Source organism: Gavialis gangeticus, unplaced genomic scaffold, assembly GCF_001723915.1.
Source record: "Gavialis gangeticus isolate Ggan-Ray unplaced genomic scaffold, GavGan_comp1, whole genome shotgun sequence".
In the NCBI taxonomy this organism is placed as follows: Eukaryota; Metazoa; Chordata; order Crocodylia; family Gavialidae; genus Gavialis; species Gavialis gangeticus.
The window spans coordinates 14,203,720-14,218,624 of record NW_017728993.1 but is presented as its reverse complement, the minus strand read 5'-3'; the positions used below and the strand labels follow the sequence as shown (position 1 = coordinate 14,218,624).

The 14,905-nt window shown below is 40.6% G+C and overlaps 1 protein-coding gene across 1 annotated transcript in view; it reads right to left on the bottom strand.

Annotated features, from left to right (window-relative positions):
• Positions 1 to 14,905, bottom strand: part of USP24 (ubiquitin specific peptidase 24) — a 112,523-nt gene that overhangs the window by 80,467 nt on the left and 17,151 nt on the right. The window contains exon 4 of the mRNA XM_019528298.1: positions 14,843 to 14,905. Coding sequence (XP_019383843.1) covers positions 14,843 to 14,905 — 63 coding nt within the window. The remainder of the gene's footprint in view (positions 1 to 14,842) is intronic.

The window sequence follows — 14,905 nt, the reverse complement described above, 5'->3', positions numbered from 1 at the left end:
AAGGCAACATTATTTTGACATGAAATACCCTGATTTATCAAGAATTTTCAAATTTCTTTTCAGTAATTCTCTGCTAAATATTCCCTGCAAAACATCTGACCAGGCAAGAAACTATTATTTTGATGCAATTCAGAAGCATGATTTTCTCATCCAACCATTTCATAAATAAAATCAGTCTTAAGTACAAGCTAATTAATTATTTAATGCAGTGATTTATTCAAAGAAAGTTAAGTTTCAAATGGCTGTCCAACAAGAAATATCAGGGTTTTTTTGCACTCTAAATGAATCAGTAGAAAGTATTGTATTTCCCTATCTCCCTCCTGCTCAGGACAAGCAGCAGCCCGAAGCTTAGCTTTAGCTATGTCCTTGTAAATGCCACTGAATGGCAATTATTCCTCCTGTACAGAGAACACAAAATTAGCCTGACACTCTTTGTTAAATGCCATATGAGGTAACTGTGTAAATGGTGCCAGATGAAATAGGAGGCTGGAGAGACAAGTTATCCATTTTTTCTCTTTCATTTCATTTCCAACCTCACATGGGTGCTTGGTCACCCAATGAGTAACAGGGTTTACATGGAGGAAGTCTTTCCCTCTGACATTAAAAGAGCACACAAAACTTCTTTTAAAAGGAAAAAGGACAGAATGTTTGAATCACATTTGGCAGCAATTGGTAATAACTGTCAGAGAGAGAGAGATGAAAACAGAAGTGCAGTGATAGCAACAAGACCTCACTAAGGACAGAAGCCAAGAACACGTAGGGAGGAAGGACAAGCAGGAAGTATATTCAAGTGTAAGAAACACAGTGTCAGGGAAGTGAAAGGAGTAAAAAGAAAAGAATAAATCAAAAGAAAGCAACTGAACCCAGGAGGAAGTGCTAAGCAAAGAATAAAATCCATTTAAGCAAATCAATGAGCTCCCAGTCTTCCCACTGCATTCACTATTTGAAGGGTCTGACCCACTCCATTAAAAATAATCATTCTGCATCAATTATAACAGCCATTCAAAAGCAGTTAGTGTAGAAACAGACTCAACTTGTACACAGCTGACCTACAGCGCACACTGAGCCCCAGTAGTCAAAGCCAAGCAGAACGGGATTGATATTAATATTTGGAGTTAGAGACTCCAGAGTAAACAAGCCCTGTGATTCAGGGAATAAACCTGTTAACAGTCTGGAAGTAATGCCGCCTCCCCCACTACATCCAACTTTGCTCTGCAGAGCTAACAAAAAAAACCTGAGGCAATTTTGTGCTTTCTTTGAAGCTTTGGATACTGATAGCTGCTGTACTGTAGCCTGATCTGGCACGGTGGACGTATCCTTATGTAATCTTTGTCTAGCAACTAAAACACACATTTACAATCTCTAGTTCTTGGGTAAGAGGTGTTAGAAAGTCTACATAAATTTAGTCCTGATGAAAGGCATAAACTGATGACATGCATCCTCCAACATGCACAGCAACATTCAAATTACCAAATCAATTTAATATTTGGCCTCTTCCAAAGCTACCAATAGGATGCAAAACTGGTGTCAAGTTTCAGCAAGGATTTACTTGTTTAGCATGAACACGTACCCACTAGGAAACAGATTAAGAGATTTCATTCCATGTAGACTGGAAAAGCTGGTAAAATTAGACTCTCCCTTCTACTATTAAGGGGATGATTATTAGTCCAATAAGAGGCAAAGACTCCAGTCACAGGATGCATATACTTGACACCAAAGTAACAACCATATTGAACTGGGGCTATAATGAATGAAAACGACATTTTAGTAGCTGGGTTTGTGGCATGAGGTGGGGTCTCCTCATTTTCTGCTGGATAGAGGGCCATTTTACATGCATTAATTCACAACTGGCACCAGTTTGCGGTGTGTTGGCTTAGCTGCACTGCTTTACTACATTTGAGATGTACTGTCTTTTATGCTTCCTTCCCCTAAGAGCAGCAACCTTTTATGGTCACCCCCCGCACCATGTTGCCACTGATCCCCTCCTACCACTTAGCTGTGTCGAGTGCTACTATTATATATCCCCTCCCATGCAACCTATGCTTTCTTACTGCATGCCACTGATAAACGTGACCCAGCAGAACTGATGGATTCAGCAGCAAGGGAAAAATAAGTAAGCAGCCCTCAGCACAGAGCAGACGGCTGGATAAGCAGCAGGTATCCTGGGAACACAGCATGGGGCCCCTTTAAAATTGGTCTCCAGGGCTTGTGCACTCATCCCTGTGTCACTGATCCCTCACCTCCCCCATGCTGCAGGCCAAATCCAAGCCTTATGGTCAAGGTGACAGGGATGGTAGGTGGGGTATTGGTAAAGCTGCTTTTATAACCTATTCCATTCTTTGAGAAAGGCGGAGTGCATCCTCAGTATATTTCCAATTCAAAAAGGCAAACCATCCTTGAATGCATGACTCTCTTCTGCTGCTAAAACCATGCCTTAGAAGATATCAGCTTAATTATAACTGTGGATTACAAGGCACAGAAGCATCTCTGCAATTGATGTTAAACTTATTGCAGTCTCCTGTAAGTGCAGACTATTCAGAAGCCTAACTCAATTTCCATTCCATAATACTGAAACATTTCAGATGCTGTGTTCATGAGAGATTCAAGTGATTGACCTTACAATAGATTTAACCTTGTCTTACAACACACCTAAAATGAGTAATTATTTTCTCCTGAAAAGTATTGCTTCTATTCCCATGAGCCTTCTACACCAATTTAAGCTGTTCATTGTTCAACTTCTAATAAAATGAATGATAAAAAATGCTCTAGAAAAGCAAAGGCTTAAAAACAGCAGATGAGAGAGCTAGGTATCCTGTAGAAAGGCACTAGGCAAGCTTTCAAATCATTTCAAACTGAATCAGCAATAAATGTGTGTTTAGGAGCTCACTCTTGTCATTTGTGCCTGTTAAAACAGTCACAGCTGGGAAGAGTTCACCACAATTTGCAGCATGTAGTAGAGAGGCTCAGAACTGATACTGCCAATTCCAGGGCAGCAGGTCAAGGTTAAGGTGAAAAGACTTGTACAGAAGCACAGTAATTCACAAGGCAAAATAAACTGCACTCCAAAAACACCATGCAGCCATTCTGAGACACAGGAACATAACACTGATCCCTTTGCTTCAAACAATGGTCTAATTCTGTTACAATAGGATTAAGAAAATCTTCAACATGCTTTTGGAGACGTGTACAGATCAGGACAAGAATGGTCAGTTGCTCTCTTGATGAACTTTACATACAGCTAGCGTTTCCAGTACTGATATTTTTAAATGCTGAGTAAAGCAAAATGATGAGGTCTCTGTACTTTTGAAGGTATCCCTAATGATCATCGCACTAAGATAACAGCAGTAGGGGTTCAAGACTAACTCCCCAATCACACAGGATATGCAGGCAGTCTTATACTTTCATCTTAGAGACCTTTATAGTAACTTCTGTTTCAAGATTCAGGATTTCAGATCTAAAACAAACCAGAGTTCGGTTGTAATACAAGAAAGTTACTGAAACTGTTTTTAACAAGAACATTTTCCTGTTTTAAGGATTGAGACAGTGGAGATAATGAAACATTTAAAGCTGAATTTATTTTAAATACTGGAGCTATGTGTATTGTTACACTAAGCTTTTTCTTAGCAGGTATTTCTACAGGGATTTCTAGTGTAATTTCCACAAACTGGCAACACAATGTGTCTAAGGGTATTTCTACAGTCTAGTATGAAAGGTAGCGTAGAGATGCCTGTTCCAGTAGATATCAGAAACATGGCAGAACCTGCTGTGGGTGAGTTGGCCTACACTGACCTCTGTGCTTCTGCAGACAGACAGCATCCAGTACCTTTTGGGTACCTCTCCACTGTAGTGCAATCTGTAGTATTGATATCACGAGTCAGGAAGTTTGATACGGATGATTCTCCAATAAAACATTTTATACATTGGTAAAGGAAGCAAAACTTTTCTAGAGTGATGAGCAAATTCAAACCTGAGCCATACAGCAACAGTAACGTCCTTGCACTTGACATGCTGAAGACCTTGGGGAGAGAAACTCCTAAGCCAAGCAAACAAAATTCATACACCTTATGAACTGAGAGTAAGCTAAAGCCACCTCAGCGGTTGAGTTTACAGGTCATTTCAGAATCATCCAGCCATTGACCATTTCTACTCATGTGGCCAAGTGTCCATTAGCAAGGGCTCTGTTCCCAGGATCTCTCCACCCTCTGGCTCTTTGCCTGCCTACACTCTCAGCTCTTACTCTAAGCGCTCACAACACTGTGGGAGCTGACTCACTCATGAATTCAGGCCATGCTAGTATCTTATTTTTCCTTTTTTAGAATTCCATCTTATTATTGTTAGCCATTTTATTAACTTTAGTTTTGAGTGTGGAAGTAGACTTGTGTGGATATGCATATGTGCGCGTGCGCACAGGCATTCAAAATACCACTATTTCCACTAGAAAAGAAATAGTTCTCCAGGTTTAAACAGCTTTTAATGAATCTTTAAGGCACTATGTAAGCATGCTGTGTTTTTGACAGTGCTCAGACCTGGAGCAAGTCATTGCTGACTTCTGAAAGCAAGAATTTTTACGCTTCTGCTTTTCAAGAATGTGCTTTTGAAGTCTGTATTATAAAACCTGTTGAGGGAGACAGAAGTGGAGGAAAGGTTAGCCATTACATAAGAACTGAAGCCTAAAAAGGAAGCCCTAATTGGCTCTGAGGTCATGGTTCAGACCTTTGAAAAAGTTGTTTTCAGTACTTGACTCAAAATTACAGGTTACATCAGATTCTGGCATACTATTTTCTAGTTGATTTATTGCAAATCTATAGTTACCTTCTTTAAGTTCCTTCATATTTCTATTATATGCTTTTTTGTTTCATTTCACTGTAAGATTTTTAATAAAATTTATAAAATAGAAACTATACTACCTCACATTTCTTTCAATGAGCAAGATGAAACCAGAATATTTGAGGGCCTGGAGAGGATACCGAGAAGTCAACCAACAGCTGGACTAGTTATCCTTAGGGTGTGAGTTTTGCTAAATGAAGGGAACATTAGGGCAAATAAGCAGACCTTAATTTTGCTGTTTCAGAGGACACGGACAAACAAATTGCCACAAGGTAAGAAAAAGGTGGGTAGTTACAGCTTAACATGCACTGTCTGAGGGAACGAAAGCCAGCTCAAGATCATTTCTCCTCAAGGAAAAGAGAAGCAGCTACCGTGAACGAGTTTTCCTTTTGCATGTGGCAAGAGCAAACAGGAAAGTTACTGTGGAGGGGCTAATTTACTATGGACCCCCCACCCCCAATATGGTGTGCCCTTAATAAGAAACTACTCCACTGATGCAAACTGGTGTCAGCACATTCCACACCACAGGGCATGGAGTAACCCAGTTCAAGAACAATGGCTGGACTATATGAAGTACACAAGGACGAACCAAGAACCCAAGTCCTGCTTCCAGCTCTTCACAGACATGCTGTGTGACAGTAAGCAAGTCACAGTTTCTTAAAGCTTTGGTTTCCTCATCTGTAAAATGGCAACAAGACACTTCCCTACTGCAGAATATAGAGTGGAATTCATCAGTGTTTGCAGGATGCCAAGATCTTCACATCAAAGGCCATCTACAAGCAATACATTCAATACCTTTAAAAACTGAGGGAGCATTTCTCCACTGTCTGAGACATTACATTGAATGTGTCACAATGAATCCTGAAATCAAGACCTGACATTTGTTTCCCCCTAGTTACTTGTCAAGAGGAATTCTGATTAAGGCAAAATCTACTGTCTAGCATGCAGGTTTATTCTGCCATTTGCCTGAAACCTCATTTTAAAAATCCATTTTTAAAAGAAATATCTTCTGTTGGTCAGAATCCATTACTTGTGGTGCTAGGCACTGAACAGCTTTTTATCCATTAAAGCTGCAACTCTGCACATACATTGTGCTTTCAAGCAACTCTCTCAAAAATGCTTTGCCTACCAGATAGGGTAAGCTGTAACATTTGTATTTATTTAATTTATAGAAACTGATGAGTATCAGCCCAATCAGATGAAGTCATTTCCTTGAAGTCATGCAAATGGCAGATCTGGGAATATAACCAAAAGGTGCATCCAGATCCATGTGTGGTACCACAAACTACACACACTGCACATGCAAGTATTTGCCATGATGCTAATCTGCAGCGTGCTGGGTTTATTTTGACACTGGGATACCCCAGTGTCAAAAAAACAAACAAACCTCTCCCAGAAAAAAGTGGGATGAAGCACGTGACAAAAGTGCATGCTGCCTGAAACCCGAGCCTGGCCAGCCAGAGCCATGCCCAGGTTGCTGGCTACGCTCTGTGTATCTGGATTGCTGCCACTGAAGCCCCAGGAAGGCTCCAGGACCCAGGTAAGGCTATTGGGGACAGCTCAGGTGCTGGCCCCAGCCTCCCCTACCCCACCTGGGCAACTTGGCATGCTCCCGTGTGCGTGCAGGGGCATTTCCTGGGGACAACTAGCAACAGCACATGTGTGCTGCTGCTGCTAGTTGTCCCTGCAAGTTTCTGCTCTTGGGGATGTGCCTAAAGAGTCTATTCCCCTGATTGCTCCCAGCACTAGACCAAATCATCTTATCCAGGCATCTCATGGCAAGCTTGACATCTATTTTTAAACTTAACTCCAAAAATTACATCATATGCAATTTACTCTACATAACAGAACGGATATTCACAGAATATTACACTTTCAATACCTATTCTACATCATAGGAGAACTTCTTCAGTGCAACTCTGTAACTGGGAGATCCACTGCAAGCACAAACACATCTCTACAACAAGTGCTGCTTATTTATTTGTCTGAGTACAGGTTAGTTTGTACAGTTGATAACGTTTCATAATATACAAGGGAAGTGTTCAATAGTTTATTTTTAAAATCTTAAGCCTTAGCAAGGCAGGATGACACTAGAGCAGAGTGATCTTAAATCTCTGGAAAAGGCTGCTTGCAGGCAAGAATTATGGAGTTTACTTGTTAGCAAGGAAAGCTCTATTTTATTGATGTTTGGCTACCAAAATGTCATTAAAAAGAAGCCCAGATTACATCAGTCTTTGGATGACTGATTTAATTTCCACAGAACATCTATAGTTTGAATTTGTGCTATGCACCAATTTACCCAAACACAGCTTTCAGTATGGATATGAGAAGCAATTAGTCATAGCAGGTTGAGGAAGCAAGGTTGCTATTCAGAGTGTGTGAAAATAAGCCTGCCATGGCTAGCTCCTCCTAGCTCAGGCCAATTTGGATTCTTTATACAGACTAATTTGCCCCCATGAAACTTCTAACTCCCTCTGTGCAAGTGTTTAAAGCAAGGTGTTGGCTATGAGTTTACTTTAGATTAACAAGAACAGGTTACCAATAGCATCTCTCTTATTTGTTAAAATACCTTATAATTCTTATCCCCAGGATAGAAAAATAAGAACTATGAGCCTACGTCCATCACTCAAAACTGAAAGCTAAACAAATAAGAACACCAATAACTTGCAAGAGAAAATCCTTTCAGCTTCAAGCTAGTTTAGAAATTAACTTTAATTAGGATTTTATTTAAAAAAAAAAAATGCTGCTGGAACCAGAATTCCTGGTTTCCAGGGTGATGCCGTGGTGTTACCATTCAGCATTTCCCCCAGCTCACTTGACTAGATGTTCAGAGCCCAGAACAATACTTAGATATTAAATGGGCTATAGCAGCCAACAGGCAGTGGGAACTAAAACCTATCATTTGCCCATGCTTGATTTCATAGGACAAGCTGTGCACCTGGCTTAAGGAAGGGCAATTTTGAATTTTTCACCATTACCTTCACACTCAGTGGCAACTGTAACCTAACAGGAGCTGCAATGATATCAGTTGCCAACAGTTTGGAGCTTTTATAAAGCTAGGTAGCATGCGGCTGGCATAGGGTGCTGGAAAGCCACTTGTGAGCCGTGGGAGAAAAAGAAAGAATCACAGAATATGCCAGATGAAAACGGTTTTAAAAAAGGCCTCTGGATATATTTAACAGACAGATTTGTATACTTTTACAAAGCCACAACCCTGCATCCTAATCATCAAGTTGATGCTGAGAACATGTTGGTGTGATCACACACACAAACAGTCCCCCCTGCCAGAAAACCAACTATAATTCTGTAGTAGCAGTTCAACACTGTGCCATACAAAGGACAAACAATGAATGACATGAATGACTGGGCTTCCAGAGTTCAAAGAAAAATCAGTACGAACTAAATACTTTCTTCCAGCCAGGTCACTAGGTATTGACATAAAAGTGCTGCAATGAAACAAGTTTGCCTGAGGACAACAGATCAATAGGGACAGATTTTCAGGATTCTAAATGAGATATTAAATTAGATCGACCACAATAAATTAGCAAAGTAAAACAAAGCTGCCACTGACCTTTTAAAAAGAAATACATCTCAGCATGTATTATGGCATCCATTAGACTATCTCATTTGTGAAAAAATCAAGTGCTTAGTTCTGATCTCTCTGAAAAAAAACAGAAGTAAATCTCCTTACAAGGAACTGAATTCAAAGTCAGGTCTACTGTTCCCTACTATCACTGCGAAAACAAGTCTAAAGATGTTCAAGGACAAACATACATTTTCTCCACTTTAAAAGGGGAGGGACAAGCTCCCTCACAACAGCTCTATCAGCTGTTACAATCTGTTAGTATGCACGATTCTGGAGTCATAAAAACAAGATAATTACCTAATTTTGAGAATCATGCACAGGTAATAACTGTATTGCATCAAAGGATACCGATACAAACTGTTATTAATGCAATAGGTACGCCTGTCTACATATTGACAGGCCTATATTATACAACAGTGAGCTATGATAAAATATAAATTTAAGCAGGAATCAGTAATTCTTATTTGTCTTAGACCATTATCTTAGCTGATTTTTTCTAGCAATGCTCCTTCCCTCTACCCCAACAGCTTGTTAATTATGCCAGCTAGACTTCTTCAACCTCCAAGGATCAAATTCAGATGCTGGGAAGTATAACTTGCACTTTGATGAAGTGGGTGTAAGGAAGAAGGGAATCTAATTTGGTCTAAAGTTGAGACCTCTAGAAAGTTATATGTAGACCGCTGAGACGTCTCTGAATTTGACTCATGGAGAAATGACAGAAATTTACTTTCTGAAAACTATTGCCAGGGCAGCCTCAATGCACATACACGTTTTTCAAGATAAAGGTGTACAGAACAAATACCTCTCCCTCCCTCTTTGCCTTCTCTGTACAAAGGGCCCCTGTTCCTTACCCATAAGCATTCCAAGTGATCTGCTGGAATTAACTTCCTAACACTAGTTAATTTGTTTTTATCCCCATTTTCCTTCAGCACTTCACTTCCGTATTAAACAGCTGCCATGAAATAGCACTCTGGGCTGGGAAGATGACCAGAAAATGTCTCTAGAGAATGTTATATCAAAGACACTTCCTGCCCAGCTGAGAAGCTACCCATCTATGAACAAGTTACCTCCCATTTTTGCTCACTACAAATATAATCCTAATGCAAGTCCTCAGGCAGTCTAATTATTTAGAAACATTTGTCTTCATTTGAAAACTACTTCAAGGAACAGATTACATGACAAGGTAAGTCCTCTGAAATACAGAGCTAGCATTTAATACTAACACCCGAGTCTCACCAATACTTCAAATCTTGCAACTGCTTTCCAGTTACTAGCATCTTTATTCTGGATCCATTAAGCACCACAAGTACAGAAATTTGTCAAGACATTTTCTTAATAGTCAAAATCAATTGCTCAAAACAGGCAGACTCTCAAAAGAGATCCTGTACCTGAGTCAGTGATATTTGAAAATGCCAGTGCAGAAAACTAGGAGAAGACTAAAACACTGTCACCTGATATTCAGGTGGCACTGAGCCAGGGCCTCAATGACAACATACACCACAAAGCTTTACTCAACTGCATAAATTGTTTTACAAGGCCAATTCTTAGATAAACCACACTGTAAAGTTTCTACAGAAGCACACCAGAAACACTCAACTTTTGCCTAGCTCAGGTCACTATTTACAAGGTGTGTGATCCACATTAAATTCACAGTTTGCCGCAGTAAGTTTACCACATTTATTTAGCCAAGGAGAATGATCTTTCACACACCATAAAGAAAGAAATAGATCAGCTAATATTAGCTCCTTCCAGCCAAGAATCACAAATCACTTCAGTAACTTTAATTAATGCTCTCTACACTCTAATGTAGTGGGCAAATATTGTTACCTGCAGGCTGATTGAAGTACAGAGAGATTAAGTAATATGCCCACAAACCACACAGTATATCTGAAATGTTCTAATTCCCAGCACTGAATTTAAAACGTTCCCTTTCTTCACATTATTGCATGTAGGAGACCAAGTGGAAAACTGCTTCCAGCACTATTATTGACCACAGCCACTGGTCTCTCTCTTTTACAAAACCCTTTTCTAGGGAGTGGAAAAGTGGTTCCAAACCTTTTCAGACTTGAGACATCCCTGGAAAAATGGCAGTTTTCACTTTTCTTTTTTCTTAAGAAAAATACTAGAGCAATTCTTCTGTTGCAATGAACTCAGAAAGACCACAAACAGGGCAGAATGGTTTTAACAATGTAAATTGCTATTTGAAATCTCTGGGATAATCCTGTGAATCATGTTTGGATACTAACAGTGCTAACTTTAGGTGGCACCCTTGAAAGGATCTCAAGGCAACCCAGGGTGCAGTAGCACCCTAGCTGAGAATCACCGGAGTAGAATGAGAATAATGTTGGCAGGAGGAGTTCCACTTGGGACTTACCACCACCTCTGAAAGGAACTGTGGAAAAGTCTGCAGTATAACCCTCTCCTTGTAAAATCTGCCAGAAAGCAGAACAGAAACTCACACCTTGCAGATTCAAGAGAGCACATGTTTCAAGCAAGTCAGGGATAGCTTGAAGGCATGCAATCTTAGTCACACCTTAGTAAGGTCATAGCAACAACTGTCAGAAGCCATTAAAAAAAAAAGTTAAGGCTCTTAAGAACTCTACAAGTCACTGTGACCTGCATGCTTGTTACTACATCAGTATCCATCATGCTTTATCCCCACATACAGCATTTGTGGGTTCACTGGTTAGTTTCAGCATTCTCCACCCTGCCTGAAAAACCCTCTATGTTTTTACCTAGACTCTAAGCAAATCCACCTCTCCAGGCTCTTGACTGCATATTTTGAGCCTTGTCTCCTCTGGGTGAATACCATTATGAAGTCATATTTCAAATTTTAATTTCTGCACAATCATTTCAGTTTGCTATATCAGTAGGAAGTAAATGATGTTGCATGATGTGCTGCTTTAGAAACATTTCTATCACACCCCTTATGCTCAACAAAAGCCAATCATGCTGGAAGAAATACTTTATAGTTCGCTCCCTTAATTGTTATGGGATCTTTCACTGAAATGTTCTCTCAAATTATATCATATTATGCTCAATGCTGTGACATAATGAAAGTAATTCTTCTGATGCAGCTTGGTAAAATTGATCCTTGTGCTCAAATTTAGGAAATCTAATCTTTAATAAGCAGATTTCTTCAGCCTTCCTGCTACTTCCTTTGTTTCTTTTCCTCCTTTCCAAGAGAAGCACATGTCAATTGTGTGCTAGAAGCACATACTTTTTTCCCTTTCTAATATCAATCTTGCCTTCCTAATGCATGTAGACTTAGTGCTAAGTTGACATACATTCTTATCATATTCATTCATCACCCTCTTTCATCATTTAAGGATTTAATAGGAACTTGTACAGCAACTTAGATTCTACATGCCAGGCTGGCTTGCTTTGGGAGTCCAGGAATGCCAAGTTAACTTTGCACACCAGAACTTAAGATAATCTCCAAGGCTGACAAAATGCCATGCTCCTGAGGGCAGAGATGAAGTTTGCTCTGGAATCAGTGCCATCTTTTAAACTCACATTTTGCCAGTGTTTGATCCCAGCAGAGATGTTGTATTGTTTTCAAAACAGAGGAAAAAGGTAAACTGCTTTTGGCCAATGTTTCCCATGTATTAATGAGCAAATGCTAATCATACTTGTTTACAAGATAACCATTACCTAAAGCATGTGATATGCTATAAATACCTTTTAAACCTTGACGTCTGAATTGCACATAGCCAAAAGAACTCTACAACAAGAAACACTAACCTGGTCTGTATTCTGTACCAGGACTGATACTTCTAACCACTGTTTGCATTACAAAGATTAAACTTTATCAGACAAATCAAAACAGTATAATTCACTAGACTACCATTTTTATGGAGAAGAGTCAACTTAGATTGCAAGGGCTACTTATTTTCTGAGCTGGAAAATTCCATTTTGGAATATTTTATTTCACTTCTATTACTAATGCTAGTATACTTAGTCTGAGTTTCAGGAACATTGCAAATATACTTCTAAGTTGCCTAGACCCTTGGATATAAAGTTAAAAAAAATGAATTAAAAAAACCCACTCCCCTAACCCAATGTATTTCCTGGGCTGTTCTGCTTCAGACCGTGTCCACCAAGGTCACTTAAGGCAAGTATATGTAGAAGTGTACACGACTAAAATAAAAACACAGGACTAGTCCCAAAGGATTCCAATTTGTTCTTTTTAAAGGGTGTCAACAATTGACAAATATAAAACAACAATGAGCTAAATACAGGTAACATCTCAGCTCATTTCCTAAATGTTTCTTGCGTCACTTTTACATTGAAAAAAATAAGGCTTTGATTGTAATATGTGGATACAGGGACCTCTAAATCTGTGTGGATTTTATTACCAAGTTGGAGTCAATTTTGTAACAGGTCTTGCTTACAAATATTCCTAATGCCTCTGCCATTTCTAAGATGATAGCCATATTTCCCTATTTGCAGAAGTGCTTTTGTTTCCTTAGCTTTATTTTGTAAGACCAGGAAAAATGTCTGACTGAGCGAAGGATGCAGTGGAGATGACTACACGTAAAGTGTGAAACACACCAACTGAAAAAATACAAAGAATGGACTCAGAGTAAGCTCAAGTAATTTTAACTGAGTTGGCTAAGAAATGCAGACATGAGCAATTTTTCAACTGGCAGTATCTCTTTAAATGTCACACTGAAAGAGCACTGTATCACACATGTAACTCTTTAAACTGTATCTGAACTTTAAGACTAAAAAAGCATCTTTCAGTGGTCTTAATTAGCCCACTGAAAGTAGGTGGCATTGATACTAGGGTTATAATATTCATCCATAATCTCCAAATCAACAAAGGGAAAAACCAGAAATAAAGATATGGTTTACCTACCTTAACATTGCTAGTTCAGGCAATCAGAGCCTCTCAACCTCTAGATATTTTGACATAAGTTATAGTGTGCACATCTTCCATTAGTGTAAATTATTACAGTATACCAGCTAAGGATCTAGCCTGTGAACAAGAAGACTAATTCTGTACATATGTTTTGAAGGATCAGACCTCAAGACAAGCAATGTAGCCAGACTGTATTGTATGAATGATACAGGCTGCATTTACCATCTGTATTGACAAAACGCACATATACACATACCTGCTTTTAAGATATGGGGATAACTGGCTTTGAGCCCTACCTATTCCACAGTGCAGACACCATCAGCTGGCTCATTTGTTACAGACATCATGACAGAGGTGCATTTGGAGAAGAGATTTGAGAGGGGAGGGTAGCAACTTTATAGATAAGTTCAAAGAGGACATTGCAAGCAGGAGGAGGAGCAGCAGCAGAGAGGGAAACATGAAAAGATCTGCACGTCAAGCTAATGAAGGCCTGATAAGGGTGGCAGAGCAGAGGCAATGTGAGAAAAAGCTAAAGCAACAACTTGGGAGCAGCGCGGTCACAAGGAGTCAAACTCCTTCACTCCCTCTCACAAAGATGCCGTTTTAAAAACCCCACAAAGTTACAATGTTTGAAGAGAACAACACTAAAGCTTTTATTAGTTCAAAAAAAGAAAAAGAAGTCTGTCGTATTTTATGTTTTCATTTACTCCTTACTTAAAGCATTTCATCGATTCACAGATTGTAAGGCCGGAAGGGGCCTTGGAAGATCATTGGGTCCAGCCCCCAATGCCAAGCAGGAAAGATAACCGGGGGTCAAGACCACCTTAAGACTCATCCCATAATAAAGGCGACTCCAGCTTTGCTTTGCGCAATTTCCCTGGCAGCAACTGATGCTTGTGTTACAACGCGTCACGGGGAAATAATAGTAATAATTAAAAAAACTGAACAAAACAAGAAAACCCACAAGAACTGATACTGGCTGAGACACAGGGGTGGAAGGCAGGGTCGATCCACCCGGGCTCTGGACTACCAGATCCTTTGAAGGGTGCAGTGCGGGGAGGAAAACCGGACTCTCAACCAGGGGGTTGCCACACCCCGGGGTGCCACCCGGTCCTTCGAAGGGCGAGGAGAAAAGCAGACCAGCCCTGTTCTCAACCAGGGAAGAGAACAGAACTGCAGCCGACGGCTCCCACAGCCCGACTACAGGCTTTTGCACCCGAACGCTGGGAAATATTGGATCCACCCAAAGATCCACATCATTCTTGTGTCTGGCAGCGCTGCCTGATGCTTCAAAGGCTGAGGCGCGAGGAGAAGAGCAGGTACGTCAAGCTCAGGCTCACTCCCCACAGGGCATCAGGAGCCGAGCTCCCCGCACGCCCCTCAGGACGCAGCGATCCAGCCGCCGCATGTGTCCAAGCACTCATTTCCTAGCCGGCTGCTCTTTGGGTGCGAGAATGACTTAGTAACGGGGGAGGGGGCGGTGTCCATTTATTGCCCGGGTCACCCGTCTGCTACCCGCAACTCCACCCGCCTCGTCCGGGATGGGACTAGGGGCCGGTGCTCACCTCGGGTTCCACCACCTCATGGTAGGCGGGCGGGGGATCGAAGCCGCCGCCACCGCCACCGCC